Source organism: Mastomys coucha, unplaced genomic scaffold (genome assembly GCF_008632895.1).
Source record: "Mastomys coucha isolate ucsf_1 unplaced genomic scaffold, UCSF_Mcou_1 pScaffold16, whole genome shotgun sequence".
In the NCBI taxonomy this organism is placed as follows: domain Eukaryota; kingdom Metazoa; phylum Chordata; class Mammalia; order Rodentia; family Muridae; genus Mastomys; species Mastomys coucha.
Genome location: NW_022196898.1, coordinates 40,725,079 through 40,739,553, shown reverse-complemented (window position 1 = coordinate 40,739,553; position 14,475 = coordinate 40,725,079). Strand labels below are relative to the sequence as shown.

At 38.3% G+C, this 14,475-nt stretch overlaps 1 protein-coding gene across 1 annotated transcript; it reads right to left on the bottom strand.

Annotated features, from left to right (window-relative positions):
- Positions 1-13,249: 13,249 nt before the first annotated feature.
- LOC116094135 (small proline-rich protein 2D) lies at positions 13,250-13,507 on the bottom strand. The gene has a single exon (XM_031376075.1). The coding sequence runs from the start codon at positions 13,505-13,507 to the stop codon at positions 13,250-13,252; it is 258 nt and encodes an 85-aa protein (XP_031231935.1).
- Positions 13,508-14,475: the final 968 nt, after the last annotated feature.

Genomic DNA, 14,475 nt, shown 5'->3' with positions numbered 1-14,475 from the left:
TCTGCTATTATACAGCCAAGGACTAATTTATAGAACCAGCTGGCCAGCCCAGTAGGAACAAATCTGACTGATAATGGGCAGGTCCCAAAATGTCCAAACCAAAATGCAAATCCATGCATGACTAGCTTGACTGGGACTCTACAAAATGGGAAATATCCTGTTCCTGGACATCATCACTGTTGAGAGCTGTGACTCAGTGGGCACTTCCCTGTTTTAAGTTTCAGTAAGATCTCACTGGTTGCCTAAGTTCTCCTTTGTGATTGTAGCCAATGCTTTTTTTCCCTTTGTCACAACTCTCTTATGTCCTAAACTATGTGTTTTATTTGTTCTACTTCAGCCTATTCATATTCTCCGGTGCATATTTGAGGTATGCATTTGAACTCATCAATGAAGATGACCACAAGACAGATTATCATGACAGCACCAGAACTAAATTTGCATCTATCTTGAACATGTTTTTCCTTCGGTGGTTAGCATACATGTACATACACACACACACACACACTCACACACACACACACACACACACACACACACACACGGAGAGGAAAGGAGAGCAGGAGCTGAGTCAGACAAAGGGAAACAGAGACACATACACAGAAAGACCATCAGAAGAGAAAGTGGGAAAGAGCCTCAAACTCATGGGTGTAGAGGTGATGGAGGTGTATTTCCTAAAGAGAACTCCGATGGCTCAGGCTCTAAGATCATGAGTTGATAAATGGGACCTCATGAAACTGAAAAGCTTCTGTAAGGCAAAGGAAATAGTCAATAGGACAAATTTGCAACCTACAGCTATTAAGAGCAAAGATGTCATGAGTCTGGCAGGCAAATGGATGGAGCTCAAAAATATGGTCCTTAGTGTGGTATCTCAGACCCAAAAGAACATCCATGGTATGTACTCACTCCTAAGTGGATATTAGCCCCCCAAAAGCACAGAATACCCATGATAAAATCCTCAGAATTAAAAAAGATTAAGAAGCCATAGGGTCCAAGTGAGGATGTTTCACTCCCACTAGGGAGGGAGATGAAACCAGAGGGCAGCAAGAGGAAGAGAACTGGGTGGAAGAGAGGAGGAGAAGGGGCATGAAAAAGGAGAACATGATCAAGATTGAGGATGGGGGGACCAGGAGTGAAGCCCCAATGGCCAGAAGAATGAATGGAAATCTAAAACCTTGGAAGGTGAGAGGTAGGGGAACCTTCTAGAACACACCAAAGACCTGGGTGGTTAGAGAGTCTCAAGACTTAAAGGGAGGGGCCTTAGGTGAAATGTCCAACAGTGTAGAGAGGGAACTTGTAGACTCCACTTTCAGTAGAAAGACAGGGTATCAAGTGGAGAGATAGGGTTGCCCTTCCACAATCAAAAATTCTGACTCAGAATTGTCCCTATCTAAAAGAACGGTAGGGACAAAAATGGAGAAAAAATTGAAAGTGAAGTCCAGTGACCAGCCCAATTTGGGACCCATTCAAGAGGAGGCTCCAAGGCCTAACACTATTATAGATGCTATGATGTACTTACAGATAGAAGCCTAGCATGACTGCCTTCCCAATAAGACCCAATAAGCAGCTGACTGAGACAGAAACAGATACTTATATCCAACCAATGGGCAGAAGCCAGAGGTCCCTGTATTTGAATTAGGGAAAAGCTGGAAGAACATAAAAAGGAGAGTGACCCTGTAGAAAGTCCAGCTGTCTCAACCAACTTGAACCCCTAAGATTTCTCAGACACTGAAGCATCAACACTAGCTGTATATACTAGCTGGTCCAAGGCCCCTGATACATACACAGAGGACTGCCTGGTCTGGCCTCAATGAGAGAAGACTCACCCATCCCTTGAGAGTGCCCAGGGACTTGAGGCCCCAGGGAATTGGGAGACCTGGCAAGGTGTGTGGGGTTTGTGGAGGTAGGGACATCCTCTTGGAAATGAGAGAAGAAGAATGGGATGAGGAACTGTTGGAGGGTAGAATGGGAGTGAAGATAGTGACTGGATTGTAAATAGAGGTTAAAGATTAAAAAAACAGTTTCAGGTGTTTACTTTGATATTTTTGAAAGACACTTAACACAAGGATGCACACAGATAGAAGTGAACTTGTGAAAAGAGATAAGGATAGCGCTGTGTTAGAAACCTCCTCCCTGTCAGCTAGCTTTCATGGTGCTAGAAGGTGTTCTGTAGAGTAAGTGAGAAAAAGCATCAATGGTCTTACCTAGCAGTGTACCCCTACCAGTCAAGATATTGGGCAACAATACCATGACTGTTGTGATACTAATCCAATCACTTTATGATTAGACTGCAAAAACTTTCCATCATGTATACACCATAATTGGTACTGTGAACACACTCAAAGGCCCACGGTGGGAAAAGACATAGGATTGAGGGGAACTTAATTTCTTAATTCTCTTTCTATGAATTGAAAAAGTATGAAGACAACTTCTTAATATTCATTCTATTACTTTTTATTCTGTTTTCGTGATAAAAATACAATGACCAAAAGCAAACTTTGAGGAGGATGTGGTCATTTTTTTCAGTTCCAGAAGGAATGTGGTCCAGCCTGGTGGGGAAGACATAGAAGGATGGTGAGTAATCAGGAGGACAGAAAGATGGAACAGGCTAAAAATCTCAACTTTTCATATTGGAATAAACTATATTTTTTAATGACATGTATAGTCTTTGCCTGGAAAGATATTTATGTAAAAGTGTACCATTTCTGGGTTTCTTTGTAGTTTGTTTATATATTATTTTTGAGTTTCCAATATAGTTCAATCATTTATCCCTTTCCTTTCTTTTGTTCAATCTCTTCTATCTACCCCTTCTCCTTCCTTTTAAAATTCAAGGCCTATTTTTAATTAATTCTTGTTACATGAATATATGTGTATTTTTATATGTTTATAGTCCTAAATATAGCCTATTCAGTATGTATAATATAACTTGTATGTTTGCAGAGCTGACCATTTGTTATAGCCAACTGCTGTGCTCTTCCCCAGGTATTTCTGCCACTCTCAGTGTTTGTCTCTTGTAGTTCTCTGTGTAGAGTAGAAGCCTCATTGTCTTTCTCCCATCTACTCTAGTTTATTGCTGTTGAAGATAACATGAAAGCTTCCAAAGAAAGGAAACAACCAACAATCCTAACCAGAAAAGACTCTAATAAACCAAAACAATAAGCAGTATGGCCCAATAAAGCCAAGAGTGCAGTAGTGACAAGCATACTTTTACAGTAACCAGCAAGTCTTGATTGAATTGGGCATAAGATGGATATATCAGGTAGTTTGCTGTGAGACTGTTTCTCCTAGTAATTTCAGAAGCTACACACATGAAGTTTCACCAGCATGATGCATAAACATGAGCTGAGCAAGGACAAATTCAGACTCATGAGTTTTCAGAAGTAGTTCTGTGCTTGATTATGAAGGCTTGGTTGCATTTATGCATCTCAGGACCTTTTTATAAGACTGCTTTAGATGAGCAGGTCCAAGAATTTTCTAAACAAAATGTCAATTATACATAAATGGCTAAGCCAGTACTCTATAAAGAAGGACATCATCACTTTTCTTGGACATCTTCACTGATGAAAACTTCGGAGTCAGAGACCCTTCCTCTTCACACATTTTAAGTAACTTTTGGCAGCTATGGAAATAGAGGAATCTTCTAACTTGTTTTTATAAAATTATTTCCTCTTTGACTACCACATTCTTTTCTCATTCTTATCTTCCCTGGATTTAAAACTATCTACTTCAGGTTTTTGTCACTTTGGAGCACACTGACTTATTTACTTACATTATTGCATGAAGCTGCCAGTAGCCACGGGTTACTAGGTTCCTGAAAGGAAAGCTGGGGCTGAATGTGTGGATAGCAAGAGAAAAATGAGACAAAGACAAAGTTTCTGATCAAGGCCCATGTTTACTTATGAGTCTGAGCTTAAAAAATGGTGGTAGGAGTGGGGGACATGGGACCAGGATCTTGTTGCCTTGTCAGGATCTTGTTACTTTGTCAGGAACTCTTCAGGAAAATAGGCCCAGCCACTCAGCAGGTGGTAGCTTCTTATTGGAAGCTACAGATGTAGCAGGACAATAGATTTCACCTAGGTCAGAAGACTTCACCCTTGGTGGGCTAGCCCGATAAGGCAAAGGCAAGGTCTGATTCAACCTACTTGAGGCTGGGGGTAAGGCACAATTGCATTTCTTATAGAATCTCTCAGTATGCTACAAGAAGGAAAAAGCTATAAGAAACATCATTTGTGATTCTATTTGACCTCTGGCAAGCTTCAGCCATTTTTTTTCTCCTCCCAGGGTTTAAATAGTTTTCTAGAATAAAAAATAACTAAGAAAAAGATATTAATAGCGCCTGCTTTCCATAACAGCTATCTGCTTAACTAGTTTGAGCCAGCCATTTTCTGCAATCTGTTCTTTCATGAACAGCATCACAGGCTCCACCTGTGTGTTCTGCACTAAAGATACTGTCATCTTACCATTGAGAATAGTGCTGCCAACCCCATGTATGACTCTGCTTTCAGAATGGCTCCCAGGTCCCTCAGCAAATATTCTTACTCTCCTCAGGGAAGTGCCTTGTCTTGTGTTGTTGTTAGTGCTTCCTTGTTTTGACAAAGCAATTATGAAAACTTTCTGGAATATTACTTTATAATTGGAGAAGAAAGACTAAAATGAGGAAGGTGAAATAAAGCCTTCAATTAGTCCCAGCGCTATTCTGAGAAGCACACAGACGTTGACTCACATTCAGTGAAGCATGTGAGGTTCCTATGACTGTCAATGCATCTGAGAGTAAGGAAGAATTTAGCTGAAGATGTCATTGTTCTTGGACCTTAAGGGAAAGAGTCATCAGTTCTGCATATGGGGCCAGGTGCTGAGTAATTTATGACCATTGGATTGCTCAAAAAAGTTAGTACACATACCACAGAGCCAGGTCACTAAGTGAAGCCTAATACTCACTATATTTGCATATCGCAGCTATAGGATCTTCCTTAGACAAATATTTAGAACCTATTCTGTCAAATTACAAAATTACCAACTGTATTGTGCCAACTATGTATTATGTTATGGTGCCATACAACACAATGTTAGTTACATCAGAAGTTCTATTGATAATAGCCCACATAGAAAGGTTTGAAGGGATAAAGAACAGTATTAGAAAAGGAAGATTTACACTGAGGTGAGAAAGTTAGGGTAGCATAGATCATGGAATATAGAGAGGGATTACTAACACTAAATGTCTTCTGAAAAAGTACATGGACCCCCCACCTCCAGTCTTGGAACAGTATACTGCTCAATACCCCAGAACTTCACCTGCCTCCCTAGAGGTTTGTCCCAATGCAGTACATCCAGGTGAGACACCCACCCGTACTTCAGTGTTCCCATATGCTGCAACCCCAGAAAGCCCAACAGTGGTGATCTCTGTTCTAGTCTATTGGAGCTCCATCTTCCTTCTAGTCCACACCTCTAACTGCAATAGAGAATCTGTACTCCACACTCCAGCCCACAGCTCTGCTTGAATTTTTGAGAGACCTGCAGCTATCTGGGACAACAAGTTCTAGAGGCTTACTACTCCCAGTGACTACCAAGCCAGCCCAATACCAGAGACAACCAGATGGAGAAAGGCATAATCAACAAATGCTAGTGCCATATGACACCATCTGAACCCAGCTCTCCTACTGCAGCAAGCTGTGATATACTAACACACCTGAAGAGTAAGACTGTGTTAAACCTCACATTAGGAAGATGATAGAAACCTTTGAAGAGGATATAAATAAATCCCTTAAAGAGATACAGGAAAATATAATGAAACAGGTAAAGGCCCTTAAGGAGGAAACAAGTAAATCCCTTAAAGAAATACAGTAAAATACATCCAACAGTTAAAGAACATTAATAAAATTGTCCAAGACCTAAAAATGGTAAGTACACAAATGGAAGAAACCCTGGAGATAGAAAATATAGGGAAAAAACTGCAAGCATCACCAACAGAATACAAGAGGTAGAAAAGAGAATATCAAGCTTAGAAGATACCATAGAAGAAATTAATACATCAGTCAAAGAAAATGACAAATATAAAATGTTTACAACTCAAAACATCCAGGAAATTTGGGACACTATAAGAAGACCAAACCTCAGAATAATAGTAATAGAAGAGGATGGTGATTACCAGTTCAAAAGGCCAGAAAGTGTCTTTGACAAAATCATAGAAGAAAACTTCCCTAGCCTAAAGAAAGAGATGACTAAACATATATATATATATATATATATATATATATATATATATATATAAACATATAAGAAGCTTGCTGAACACCAAATAGATTGGGCCAAAAAAAGCAATCCTCCTGCCATATAATAATCAAAACATTAAATGTACGGTACAACAACAAAAGAATATTAAAAGCTGCAAGGGAAAAAGGCCAAGTAACACATAAAGGCATAACAGAATTCTACCTGATTTCTCAACATAGACTCTAAAAGCCAGAAGATCCGGGACTGATATCTGGTAGACCACAGATATGGACATAAGAGACCAAAGATGCCAGGTCAGACTACTGTACCCAACAAAACTTTCAATCACCATAGATGGAAAAATTAAGATATTCTGTGACAAGACCAAATTTAAACAATATCTTTCTACTAATAAAGTCCTACAGATAATACTAGAAGGAAAACTCTAACACAAGGAGAGTAATGACACCAAGAAAACACAAGAAATTAACCATATCACAGCAAAACCAAAAGAACAGTACTACCACTGACATCAAAACAACAGGAAAAAATGATCATTTGTCACTAATATTTGTCAATATCAACAGACCCAATTCACAAATAAAGAGACACTGGCTAACAGATGGGATATGTAAACAGGATCCAAAATTCTGCTGCATACAAGAAAGATACCTCAAATACAAAGATAAACACTATCTCAGAGTAAAGGCCTGGAAAAAAGATTTCAAGCAATGGATCCAAGAAAAAAATTGGGGTAGTCATTCTATTATCTAATACAATAGACTTTCAACCAAAAATAACCAGAAAAAGATTGGAAGAATACTTCATACTGATCAAAGGAAAAAATCTACCAAGATTATGTCTCAATTCTGAACCTCTAGACTCTAAAGGCAAGGGCATCACATTTGTTAAAAAAAAAGTTTACTAACTCTCAAATCATACATTGAATTGCACACAATAGTGGGGAATTTCAACACCCCACTAGCACCAACTGGCAGATCATCAAAACAGAAACTAAAGAAACTAAACAGAGAAACAATGGAGCTAACATGTTATGAATGGATCTAACAGATTTCTACAGACGCTTTCACCCCAAACCTAAAGAATATACCTTCTTCTCAGCACTTCCAGGAATATTCTCTAAAACTGACCACATAATCCAGCACAAAGCAAGCTTCAGCAGACACAAGAAGATTGAAATGCACCTTGCACCTTATCAGATAACCATGGATTAAAGATGGACTTCAATAACAACAGAAACAACTGAAAGGCCACATACTCATGAAAGATACTTATGGAAATATCTACTCAGTGGTCACCTGTTCAGTAAAGAAAGAATGAAAGAAAGAAAGAAAGAAAGAAAGAAAGAAAGAAAGAAAGAAAGAAAGAAAGAAAGAAAGAAATACAGAAAAGAAGGAAGGAAGGAAGGAAAACTTTCAAGAATTCAATGAAAATGAAGGCACAAAATATCCAAATTTATGGGGCATGATGAAAGCAATGCTAAGAGGAAAATCTATAGCACCAAGTGCCTTCATAAAGAAGCTGGAGAGATCTTGTACTAGCAATTTAACAGCACACCTGAAAGCTCTAGAATAGAAGGAAATAAACACACCCAAGAGGAATAGACAACAGAAAATAGTCAAATGCAGGGCTGAACTTAATGAATTAGAAACAAACAAACAAATAAAACAATATGAAGAATCAACAAAACCAAGAGCTGGTACTTTGAGAAAATTAACAGTAACAACCTTCACAATAGCCACAAATAACATAAAATATCTTAGTGTAACTCTAACCAAACAAGTGAAAAACCTCTACGATAAGAACATCAAGTCTCTGAAGAAAGAAACTGAAGAAGATAACAGAAGATGGAAAGATCTCCCATGTTCATGGATCAGTAGGATTAACATAGTGAAAAATGAGCATCTTACCAAAAACAATCTACAGATTGAAGGCAAGTCCCATCAAAATCCTAACACATTTTTTATAGATCTTGATACTGCAATTCTCTACTTCATATGGGAAACAAAAACAAACAAACAAACAAAACAAAACAAAACAAAACAAACCAGGATAGCTAAAACAATTCTGAACAATAAAAGACCTACTGGAAGAATCACTATCCCTGATCTCATGCTTTATTACAATGTAACCATGATAAAAAAAACTACATGGTATTGATATAGAAACAGACAAGTTGATCAGTGTAATTGAATCAAATACTCAGAATTATACTCACATAACCTATGGGCACTTGATAGTTTCCATGCAATATATTCTGATTATGATTCTGACTCCTTAACTCATCCCATATCTTCTCCACACTCCCAACACTCAATCCACATTCTTTCCTAATCCAAGAAGCTTCTTCTTGCTGTAGATTATTAACACAGAGAGAGACCCTCAACTTATCATGATGCAGAGAAAAAGGGAAGAAAGGCACAGTGGGTGTGTAAGGAGAGATGTTGGGGGGACAGCTTCAGGAATATCATTGAAATACACTGTACGCAATTCTCATTGATGTATTTAATAAAATAAATTTAATATAAAACAAAAATAAATATAACTAATAGAGATGCTATTTTAGAGAAGGCATCATGTTAAAAGACATAATCAAGTCTCCAAAGACAAGTATCATGTGTTTATGCTTTGCTCTTCTATGATGAATGACGTGGACGAGGGTGAATATACTCTGTATGCATATATTGAAATATCATGATGGAAGTCTTTATGTTTTACAATAACATATACTACCAGCATTTTTCAAAAGTAGAGATTGCTAATTCTAATACCACTTGCACAAAATTCAGAGAAGTTGAGTCCCTTTTGAGGCAGAGGTACTGAAGTTGAGTTCCTTCCACATAGGGTCTATGAAGAGCAACCATAGATGAACAAGGACACACAGCATGAACCTTTAAGACTTAACACATGGAAGACATGTATGCGCATATATGAATATACACACAACAGTCCTTTAAGCTCTCATCTATCATTGAATTAAATACTTAATAGTTTATCTCTATAGGTTGAGTAGCCCCGAGTTCAACCTTTATTTTTTTTTAATAAATTTTATTTTTTACTTACTCATTTTATATCCTACTGATTGGCACCCTTCCAATCAATCCACCCCTCCCACAATCCTTCCCTTCTCCTCTGAGCAGGTGAGGGCCCCCATGTGTATCTCTCTACCCTGGCACTTAAGTCTCTGCAAGGCTAGGACTATCCTCTCTCACTGAGGCCAGAGAAGGCAGCCCACCTAGAACATATCCCACATACAGGCAACTGCTTTTGGGAGAGCCCTGGTCCCAGTTGTTTGGGACCCACATGAAAACCAAGCTACATATCTGCTACATATGTGCGGAAAGCCTAAGTCCAGTCCGTGTATGTTCTTTGGTAGTTCAGACTCAGAGCCCCAGTTGTCCAGGTTAGTTGACTTTATTGGTCTTGTATACTTTTCAGGCTGGCAATCCTTCCTCCTATTCTTCCATAAGAGTGTCCAGGCTCCATCCACTATTTTACTGTGGGTGTATCTGTCTGAGTCTGCTGCTTGGTAGAGTCTCTTAAAGGACAGTAATAATAACAGAGTATCATTAATAGTGTCAGAGATTGGTGCTTGCCCATGGGATAAGCCTCAAGTTTGGCCAGTTATTGGATGGCAACTCCCTTAGTCTCTACTACATCCCTTGTTTTATATTCATGTTTTATAGAGAGAGTTAGTTTTGGATTAAAAGATTTGTGAGTGGGCTGGTATCCCTATCAAACCACTGGGGTTCCTGCCTGGGTATAGGAGGTGCTCTCTTCAGGTTCCATATCCCCAAAGTCATGAGTCATAGCATTGTCATTGATTCTTGGACACATTCCTTTTCTCAGGTCTTTGTCTCATCCTGGTTTTCTAAGGATTTTTAGGAATCAAATGACAGACCTGAATATCAAGTTTAAATATTTTTGAGTTTTCATTTAACTTTATATTTTATTATAGTATATCCTGTTCCATTAAGAAAATACTGCATGAAATATAGAATAACATTTTCAAGAAATAAGAACAAGAAACAAGAGGTCTACATAGACCTCAGATTCTTAGGCTAGAATCACTTTGCCAGGACATCACTGAATTTAAAAATACTTTATTTGATTTGGGGGAGGTAGTTTGTTTACTTTTATTTTAACTTTTTGAAAATAGATAGTTTCCATGCAATATAATATGACTATGGTTCTGAATTCTCAACTCATGCCAGATGTACTATACCTTCCCACCACAAGGCATCTACAAAGTAAACCAAAAGTAACAAAATGAGACAAAAAACAAACAAACAAACAAACAAACTGAATAACACTAAGGAAATGACCAGAAAAACAAAGACCCAAAGAAAACTGTAGGAAACACACACAGATACAGAGACATACATGTTGGGCAAATACAGAAATCTCATTTAAAATATAAAACAAATACAAATTTGTAAACATAATATATAAGCAAAAGACCTGTGGATTAACAAAAGAAAAAAATCCAAAAATTCTTTTGACTTCTATTTCTGTTGGACATCTAGAGCTGGCCATGGGTCCTAGACTTGAATAGTTTGTATACCCATTAAGAGGTCTCATAGGGTGGGAAGAGTGGTGGGGGCATCCTCGTGGAGACAGAGGTGTGGAGTAGGTATGGGACGGGAAACAATCAGAGGGTAAACCAGGAGAGGATAAAATCTGGATTGGAAAAAAAGAAAAATGAGACTAAATAAAAATTTAAAAAAGACTCTGTTGGAGAAAATGCATTGTACATTTGTAAGTTGTTATCAATTGGAGATAATTTCTGGGAGATAACTCTCAGCATTGGGACCCCATTAGACCCAGACCTGTCCAGGTCCTGTGCCTTGTACCAGAGTCTCTACAAGTTCATATATTTACCAGTCCTGCTGTGCTTAGAAGGATAATGACTGCAACATCCACATGAATCTAAATGCTGTGATAGTGGAGTAGATGCAAAACATCAAATAAAAGTATAGTACAGTAAACCAATACTGGAAACCTAGAGGTGTGCATGTACTGTTCCTAAAGATGTGACCAGCTCATGCCTAGGGAAACAGAAAACAAACTTCCACTAGCAGTTTACACAAGAAAACTGCACTTTGGGTAAGTCTATACCCTGATAAACAAGTGGATATTCAGCTTTTCAGTTCTATACAATATGTTTGTCTCCAGCAGGGACATAGGAGAGTGGATGGCTTCTTCTCATGTTGATATTATGATTTTTTTTCTATGTTGACAAGACTCCTGGCATTCACCACATACTATTTCAGAAAGATATACTGGAATGTCACTAAAGAATCATTGGAGAAACAAATAGAACTTCATTGTTTTAGTCATTCCCATGAAGACTTTCACTCAACATTACCTTTTGGAAAGCCACCTTGAAGAATCTGACTGTGCTTTGAGGGAATGAACCAACAAAGACTCCAAAAAATCATAGAGACTCACACCTGCCCTCAAGTAAATTGTAGTTGAACAATTAATCCTGGTGGTTGTAGGGGAAATGTCGTTTATACTTCATTTACTTCAATATAACAACCATTAGTTCCACTTACATTTTCATTTCAGTCTATAAAAGGACTTAATTGTCACTTGACATGACTTTAAGTGACCCGTGTTTTCAGTAAATAAATATAAATCTGCATAACTTCAGTATTGACAATTCTAAATTAACATGGGAACCCACCAATTTGTCTGCCTCCACAATCAGATGAACTCTGCAGCAGTGAGGCACGATGAGAAGATGCTTCCTAAACTTTATGGACTGTGAAAGGAAGCTGGTAGGAGAGGTAGAGAAACAAAAACCAATATAACACCAGAATCATTATACCTGTGGGAGAATGAGTACCACCAACATAACAGCAGAACCTGGCAGAAAAGGAGACAAAAAGGAACACAAATTCTCAGACTATGAGAAAGTAGATTAACCCAATCTATGGGTTATCAGTGTGCATTCTTCCAAAGAAATAACACTAAAACAAAACTATCATATATTCATATTATATGAACCCCATCATCACTTAGGTTCATATAAAAAATAAAGTCCAATAGAATATACAATAGACTTGCTTGCATACCCATCTATTTTAGTGCTACTCACAATATTCAAGATAAATAACCAACATAGCTGCTTACCAGTGAGTGAATGGTTTAAGAAAAGGTGTCATGTATATGTACTGGGGTAATAGTAATGAGGAACGATGATATGCTATTTCTAAAAATATGAATGAACTGCATTTTGTCATGTTAAGAAATATAAGAACATTGTAAAATACATAGTTGTCGTAGTTGTTTCAATTAGAGAAGTAGAAAACATAACTATGATAAATGATGTAGATATGTAATTATTATGTCAGAGGAAGGGGCCAATGTAGAGCAAAGTATATGGGGTAGTTAGGAGAATGTAGACATATGTCCCTAGTGGTGCATGCATATTAGAGTATCAGATACCCTTTTTAAGTTAGCATGTACTAAAGGAGACATTTAGTTGTACAGAATGAAAAAAAAATGTATCTTGCAAACAAAACAACAAACACTATATAATATTTGATATGATCTAATATCAGTCAAAACTTAATTGCAGCAGAATAACCTTGGGATCAATGAATAAAAATAAAAGAACATAAGCATATCAGGAAGACAATAGAGTGTTTTAGAAAAAGGGACACACGGATGCCATTAATCATATTGTGCTTTATTCAGGAAATGAAACCACAGTGATAACACAAACAAGATGACTGACAGGTTTGAAAAGCATGTTGTGAGTGCACAGAATAGACAGCAGCTGCTCTACCCTCTGAGCATTTGGGACAGTGAACCACTGAGAACAGATCATTCTCAGCAAAAGCAGGACAACTTCAGGGAAACACCTTCCCTGTAAGGGATCGCCACAGGCTCATGCAGGGTGAAATGTGTAGAAGATTCCTCTGTATTCATGACAGGCTTTGAAGGGAAGATGGAGGTGTTGCTATGGAAGTATTTGAGATGAATTCCCTTCTCCTGAATTCATCTGAAGTCCTCACTTGCTCTTGGGTGGGCACTTCTGCTGGCAGGGTGGAGGAGGTTGCACAGGAGGGCATTTCTGCTGGTATGAGGGAGGGGGACATGGCTCAGGACAAGGCTCTGGGCACTTTGGAGGAGGACAAGGCTCAGGGCACTTTGGAGGAGGACAAGGCTCTGGGCACTTTGGAGGAGCACAAGGCTCTGGGCACTTCTGAGGTGGGCACACAGGAGGAGGTTGGCAGGGCTGCTTGCACTGCTGCTGTTGGTAAGACATAGTGCTGGAGTATCAGGATCTGAAAACAATTTCATGACAGTGTTAGGTGGCAATCAATACAGATAAGATTGATTGAAACTTGGAACAACACCCTCCTCCCCCCTGGCAGGATCATTATTCCAAAACTCTTGTTTTAGGACTTCCTGGCTTGTCCATCAATCTCCTGAAGTAGCCGTGACAAATCCTCTTTTGTTTCATGCATTTTTTTCAGGAGAATTAGTTTGTTTTAATGAAAAATGTAATGATGAATTCACAAAGAATCACCTTCAAGACAGGTACTGGTGACCTGAGAAATTACAAAACCAGTTCCTATCACCCTTATTACTTGTATCATCCCAACAGTTTGCCTGGAATTGGACAGTAAAAGATAGCTCAGAAAAATCTCAGGCTGTAATGCTTGCTAAAGTATATGAACTTTAAAAAAACACCAAAATATTCATATAAAAAAGAAATATACTCCCTCAAACCCACCTATCAAATAAAAGGAAAAGCCACTTATCACAGGGGTCTATTGTATCCATTGCTAAATTTTTGACTATTAGGTATATACCTTTCATCCCATGATCAAAACTAAATTCATGATACTTAATCCCCAAAACTCACTACAGCACTAGTAATAAACATAAAAACAGATCAACTCAAGAAACGGCACTCACCAGGTTCAACAAACTAGACCAGGACTTCAGTACCAGGAGTCTGCAGTTATGCAGCCAAGGATCCCTTTATAGGACTGGCAACCTAGCCTACTGTGAGCAGAACTGACTGAGAATTTCCCAACCAAAATGCAAATCAGTGCATGACTAGCTGGACTGGGACCCTACAAATGGGAAATATCCTCTTCCTTGACTGTGTCACTATTGTGACTCAGTGGGTGTTCCTCCATTTCAGTTTCAGTAAGATCTCACTGGTTTCCTAAGTTCTTTTTTTTTTTATTGAACTCAATATTTGTTTTGTTTTGTTTTGTTTTG

Coding starts and splice junctions, on each gene's coding strand:
- LOC116094135 (XM_031376075.1), bottom strand. CDS start 13,507: ATGTCTTACCAACAGCAGCAGTGCAAGCAGCCCTGCCAACCTCCTCCT.